General features: G+C 41.2%; 1 protein-coding gene across 1 annotated transcript in view; it reads left to right on the forward strand.

Moving 5' to 3' along the window:
* The window catches only part of commd10 (COMM domain containing 10), a 90,405-nt gene extending 83,626 nt beyond the window's left edge, over nucleotides 1–6,779 (forward strand). The window contains exon 7 of the mRNA XM_043711296.1: nucleotides 6,151–6,779. Within this exon, the coding sequence (XP_043567231.1) occupies nucleotides 6,151–6,189 (39 nt within the window). The 3' untranslated portion in view covers nucleotides 6,190–6,779. The remainder of the gene's footprint in view (nucleotides 1–6,150) is intronic.
* The last annotated feature ends 283 nt before the right edge of the window (nucleotides 6,780–7,062 follow it).

Genomic DNA, 7,062 nt, shown 5'->3' on the forward strand with positions numbered 1-7,062 from the left:
AAGGAGAGCATGGAGGATGGGCGTGGTGGGGAAGAGGAAAGGATAGTGCAGTGGGGGGTATGATGACAGTGAGTGAAGAGAGAATAGTCATGGAGAGAGGCGAGGAGACAGTGGACAAAGGCTGGTGATGGCAAGGGGAGGACTGGGGAGAGAATGGGTTAGAGGGTTGAGAATGCCGGGGTGAGTTGGGGGGAACTCATCTCTTTCTCTGTCACACACACCCCCACCCCCCCCATACACTTCTTCCCAGGCTGCCTTTTAAATGCTCATCTGCAATTTTAAGTGATGTTGTCAGCAAATGCATACTTCAGTATTTGATACCTAGCGAGTGAAGAAAGGAGGACTTTATTCATGTAGCAACTTCCGTAATTGCATCCAAAGAGACCCTTCAGTATAATTATTGCAGCATTGTAGAACATAAAACAATGGATGAAACACTGCAAGCTTTACAGTGTGATGATAATCTAAGCTTTTGATGCTGATTGAAAATTAAATATAGATCTGGACATTGCGATAACTTCCTTACTCCTCTTCAAAATCGTGCAATGGAATCTTTTACACCCTTCTGCGACGGCAGTCTGGTCCTTAATTTAGTGTCTCAGAACTGTAACACTGCCTCTATTATGCTCAAGAACCAGACATTTTCTTTGTTCACGTGTCATGGAATGGGATTTGAATCCAATACCTTCTGACTTAGACTAGTGCTATCAAATCAGAACATCTTTCCGTCCCCACCCCACTGTTCCCTTCACCAATCCTTGGTTCGTGCCACTCTCCCGACCAACCTCCCTGAATGCCCAGGTAACTTACCTTGCAACCTGTAAAAGATACAGAAGCCACTGGCATACCACCCACCTCACCTCTATCCAGGGCCCCAAGCAGTCCTTTAGCCTGAGACAGCTACCTCACCTTCAATCTAGTCTGCTGTATCTGGTGGTCCTGATGTGGTCTACTCTACATCAGGGAGACCAAACATACTCTGCACATTTCATCCAGGTCTGCAGGGGTCGCCCTGACCTCCCAGTCATCGCCTGTTTCAATTCCCCCAACCACTCCCTTTCCGACATGACCATCCTTGGTCACTTCCATTGCCACAATGAACCACACTGCAAATTGGAGGAACAAAACCTCATCTTCTGCCTGTGCAGCCTACAGCTCAGATGGCTCCACGTTGAGTTCTCCAATTTCAAGTAACCTCCCTTACTATTCCTGAACTCCCTACCCAGCCCCTTGCCCTTCCATCCATTCCTCTGATTGACCCTTCCTTCCAGCTACCAACCAGATTCATTCCTCCCATTGACCATCCAGGTCCTACCCTCTACCTGTGTTCACCTATCCCTAACTCACCATCCTGCTGCCTCTGCCCCCTTTATCTGTATCCCCCCTTATATTCATCCCCATTCAGAAAGAAGGGTTACATCTGAAAGGTTGACTTCTCTACCTCCTGAAGCTGCTAAGTTCTTCCCACCTCCTGTCTACCTGGGATTCCAGCATCTGCAGTTTCTTTTTCTCTAATCAGGATATCAAGCCATGATATTGAGTTCATCATACGCTATTCAAGTAAAGCAACTCTGAAAGACAAATAGAGCATGAGTCACTATGAACTGGCTACTTTTCTGATCTGTTATGAAGATGTAGGGGTACTGTAATTTTAAGAGCATTGAAAAGCTAGCAAGGCCTTAGAGAAGCAGAGTCTGGAACAAGATAACAGTGTAAGGTTTGGTTGAAACAGCTGCAGTAGCTGGGTTGCCATGAGACAAAAACAAATTCACATTCAGCCAATCAGTTTAAATTATGCCCCAAGATACCAAACTCCAATCAAGTTTGAATTTAGTATTTTGATAATATGAAAACCAATGAAACAATTCAATGTTTTGGGGTATGAATATCAGACATTTTGAACAGTTAGCCAGAGTGGCAAAGAGAGCTGTCAAAAGACCAACAGATGTAGGCTGCTAGTAAGAGCTCTCTGAAAGGTACCTGTCTGGAGAAGGAGTTTGCACAGAAAAAACATCAAAACTGACCTTGAGAGAGAATCTACAGAGGAAACTCTGCAAAGCTGACTGCTTTTGAAATTATTATTTTTCTGTAAATTGTAATTGGGACTTTTTTTTAAAATTTGACCAGTACTATAGAAGGGAAGGTAAAAGATAGGTTTAAGAGGAAAGAGTTGTAAATAGCTGTTAGTAGATATTCTGTCAGACTTAAAAATAAAATTGGGTAAAAACAATGACTGCAGATGCTGGAAGCCAGATTCTGGATTAGTGGTGCTGGAAGAGCACAGCAGTTCAGGCAGCATCCAAGGAGCTTCGAAATCGACGTTTCGGGCAAAAGCCCTTCATCAGGAATAAAGGCAGTGAGCCTGCCTTACCATTAACTGTATAGGTTCTGCTCTTGTTCGTCTTACCAAAATGTTACCTCACATTTATTCAAACTAAATTGCACCAACTACAATTGGCCCAATTAATCAGGTTCACTTTGTAATCTTAGATAACCTTCTTCACTGTCCACGATACCACCAATTTTGGTGTCATTTACAAACTTACTAACCTTGGATGTAGATTTGCTCGCTGTGCTGGAAGGTCCATTTACAGACGCTTCATCAACATACTCGGTAACATAATCAGTGAGCCTTTGGATGAAGCCCTGCTGGCATGGCCCACTTTCTGTTATGTGTTTAGGTTTCCTTGAGTTGGTGATGTCATTTCTTATGCTGACATAATTTCCTTTTTTTTCTCAGGAGGTAGTAAATGGGATCCAAGTCAAGGTGTTTGTTGACAGAGTTCTGGTTGGAATACCATGCTTCTAGGAATTCTCGTGGGTGTCTCTGTTTGGCTTGTCCTAGGATGGATGTGTTGTCCCAGTCAAAGTAGTGTCCTTCGCCATCTATATGTAAGGATACTAGTGAGAGTGAGTTATGTATTTTTGTAGCTAGTTGACGTTCATGTATCCTGGTGGCTAGTTTTCTGCCCTATTGTCCAATATAGTGTTTGTTACAGTTCTTGCAAGGTATTTTGTAAGTGACATTAGTTTGATGAGATGCGTTGGAGGGCATCTTTAACCACGTGGGAAGGGAAATTGCGGTCTCTAAAGAAGGAGGCCATCTGGTGTGTTCTATGGTGGAACCGCTCCTCCTGGGAGCAGATACGGCGGAGGCGGAGGAATTGGGAATACGGGATGGCATTTTTTGCAAGAGGTAGGGTGGGACGAGGTATAATCGAGGTAGCTGTGGGAGTCGGTGGGTTTGTAAAAAATGTCAGTGTCAAGTCGGTCGTCATCAATGGAGATGGAGAGGTCCAGGAAGGGGCGGGAGGTGTCAGAGATGGTCCAGGTAAATTTAAGGTCAGGGTGTAATGTGTTGGTGAAGTTGATGAATTGCTCAACCTCTTTGCAGGAGTACGATGTGGCGCCTATGCAGTCATCAATGTAGCGGAGGAAGAGGTGGGGAGTGGTGTCAGTGTAATTACGGAAGATCAACTGTTCTACGTAGCCAGCAAATTAAAAATAAAAGTATTAATTTTTACTTTAGTTACTTTTGGGTAGTGATTTGCCTCTAATTTTAATAGATTACAGCACGGAGTGATTTTTTTTTTGTTGCTGGTTTAAATTAACAGAGGGGTTTATCCCATGTCATTCCAGTTTGGGGATTTGTTGCCAGGATTTGAACAGTTAGGGTTTTGGATTTGTGTTTTGAACAGGTTTAGATAAATCCACTCTGAGGTTTGGATGGATTTAAATAGAAAAAGCCCAGTAGACTTAAACACTTGCAGGTTAGTGTCCTAGATCTTTAAATAAAATGTACGTGAGACAATTATTTAATTTCAGTGGCTTCTGGTTTTATTAAATTAAAAGCGAGAGAAATGGCTCTTAAAATTGCTAAAGAGGTTCTGGGATTTGAATATAGTTCTCAAATTTGCCAAGAAAGTTTAGAAGGAAAGAAAAAGACCATACTTTTAGACTCCACAACCATCTAATGAAGAAGCAGCAGTCTGAAAACTAGTGCTTCCAAATAAACCTGTTGGACCATAACCTGGTGTTGTGAGTTTTAACTTTGTTCGCCCCATTCCAACACCAGCACCTCCAAATCAAAAAGAGAGAATCTGAACTTTAAGTTGTAACTTAGTCAGCAAAGTCAAGTTAACAGGATGGAGATTAAAAGAGAAGGTAGTGATATAAACAAATACAGAGGAACCTCGATTATCCGAAAGAGATGGGCGGGCACTATTTTGTTTGGATAATTAATTATTCGGTTAATTGATTCAATGCCTTTCCTCTGGGCTCGGAGTTTTCTGTTAAGTCTGCTCCCCATTCAGGAGACTAGGCAGAAGCATTCCGCACATGAGCACCCACCCCATCCAACACCACCCCCACCCCATCCAACACACATCCCCTATCCGCCCCTCCAACGCAGCACCCCCGTCTGCCCCTCAACCCTGTCCTAAACCGCCCCCCCAACCCCGTCCAACACTGCAAACTGGCGCTCTATCCTGAACGCAACCACCCCCTCTGGGGCAGCCAGACTGGACACCAACAGCAAGACTGCTGTTGCCTTTGTGGGGTAGGTCTCCAAATAGTGGACCTGTGCACACAACTTTTTGACATCTAGTAAAGATGCCAGATAGGGGTAAAAAGGATTATCTGTATGTCATGTGAACATTTTGAAACCATATTATACCGGAGAGAGAGAGAAATGGATAAACAGGTGTTAGTTACTGTCTTGCAGAGAGGGGAATCAAATCCAGATGATGTGGATTTTGAGGTGCCTCAAAACAGATTTAAAAATGAAAAAGTTCTTAAGGGGTTAGTTTAGTGAACTATCTGCCTCAGGAGCATAGAATGGAGTTAAAAGATTTGTTAGTGCAGTATAAGGGCATACATAAGAATCAGATGGGGATGACTAATGCTATTGTGCACAAAGTAGACGTAGGGAAGACTGCTCTGATAAAACAACACCCCTATCGGCTTAATCTACTCAAAGCCAGACAGGTCCAGAAGAAAGTGGAGGCCATATTTGATGAGGATTTCATCGAACTGAGCCAGACCGAGTGGAATTCACCGATCGTCTTAGTTTCCCAAACCAGGTGGGACTCAACGATTTTGAGTGGCTTATCAGAACATCAACGCCGTTACAAAATCAGACTCCTATCCAATTCCAAGATTGGGGAATGTATTGAGAAAGTCTGAGTAGCCAGTTACATCACCAAGTTGGACTTGCTTGGTGGTTACTGGCAGGTACCTTTATCAGAGACGGCGAAAGAAATTTCTGCAGTTGTGACCCCAAATGGGCTATATCAATTTAAAGTGATGCCATTTGGAATGAAGAATGCCCCCACCACATTCCAAAGACTCATGAGCAGAGTTGTGGCTGGGTTAACAAACTGTGCAGTCTATTTGGACGATATAGTGATCTTTCGTAAGTCCTGGAAAGATCACATGTACAGTTGGCAGAGCTCTTTGAATGACTATGAGAAGTAAATCCGGTAATAAACAAAACTGAATTCATGAAAGCATAGGTGATGTTCTTGGGGCATAATGTCGGTCACGGAAGGTTGACCCCACAGAATGTAAAGATGAAGGCCATCAAGACATTTCCACAACCAACCTCGGAAAGAGGTGCTTCAATTCTTAGGACTCAACAGATTCTATTAGAACTTTGTTCCAAGCTTCAGCAGTGTAGTGGCACCATTAACCAATTTAAGGGCAGTGGTCTCTAATATTCCTTTTCCACACAAAAGAAAATTAACCCCAGTCTCAAAGACTGTAACTTCCACTCCTCACCCTAAAATTTAAGGAAAATTGACTATTTTAATGAGGGTTCATTGCCACTCATTTTCTAATCAGCAAGTTATCCTTTACACTTTTTGGTGTCTAATGGTACTTTTAAATTTAATTGTGTTAGCAGCAAGTATTATATACAAGTGTGTATTCAGTCTGGGTGTATGCTTTATAGACATCTATCTGAGAGGTAAGGTGGATTTATCATGCAGGTTCAAATTCTGTTGTATTGTTAGGGGTTGACCTTGGAAAAAAACTGAACAAAAACCATTGGCTTTCTGCATTCTTGGTGTTAAACAACAGTTGTAGGAACATTCAAAAGCATAGACATTAGCTATTATACACTAACAATTATTTCTTTTTCATTTTCTACAGTTGGAAACTATACAAGCACAACTGGACTCTCTCACGTGACTGAGTGAACAAATAGTCTTGCAAATATGTACTTGTCAACTGTAGGTTGAATAACTGAAGAATTTTCATAACACTCTATGCTGGAGAAATAAAATGAATAGTTTCTATTAAATATCACAGCATAGCTATAAAGTACTACTTTTGGAGATCTTTGCAAACCAGTGAATCTGGAATTTGACAAATTGTTACATAAAATTCAATAGCACACGAGTGGAGTATCAGCTGCCTAAATACTGTCTTGTATTAATTCAGGGTTATCAATGTCAGTTAAGAAATTCTAATATTCTCAACATGTGATGTTTGGATTTATTTATCGGAAGATTGGGCAAGATTGAATGCTGTTTGAAAATAAAATTCTGACACAGCTTTAGAAGGGTTTGAGCAGCAATAAGGGTTTTCATTTTCATTGTCTTGTGAAGACCAGAAGATAGATGGTCTTAACATTCAATGTCCTCTTTTAAGTATTGCAGTTAATTAAGCTTTTGTGATAACATTGTATATAAATCTATTATTAACTAATTCCATAACATTAAAGTAGCAAACCTTTCTACGAAGCTACACTTAATAAAGCTAATTTTTTGTTCCCATAATTTGTGATGTTTTTGATTAAGTAATGGCTGGAATATGTATATGTTGAGTCACCATGGTTTATATTGTCTGCTGAATTAAGATACCTGGATAACTGTTAGTAGATTGTCAATGGTAGTGACCTTTCAGGCTAAGTATAATGGGATTGAAACCCAAGTCATGAATCATTACTTGCATAAGATGAAATAAATATAGAATTGATGATTTGCGCTGTAGATGTTTTAGCATGTCATGACATGATATAATCTATATCAAATTCCTATCAGCATGAAGTAAGTTATTGTC

The sequence above is a fragment of the Chiloscyllium plagiosum genome, chromosome 2 (genome assembly GCF_004010195.1).
Source record: "Chiloscyllium plagiosum isolate BGI_BamShark_2017 chromosome 2, ASM401019v2, whole genome shotgun sequence".
In the NCBI taxonomy this organism is placed as follows: Eukaryota; Metazoa; Chordata; class Chondrichthyes; order Orectolobiformes; family Hemiscylliidae; genus Chiloscyllium; species Chiloscyllium plagiosum.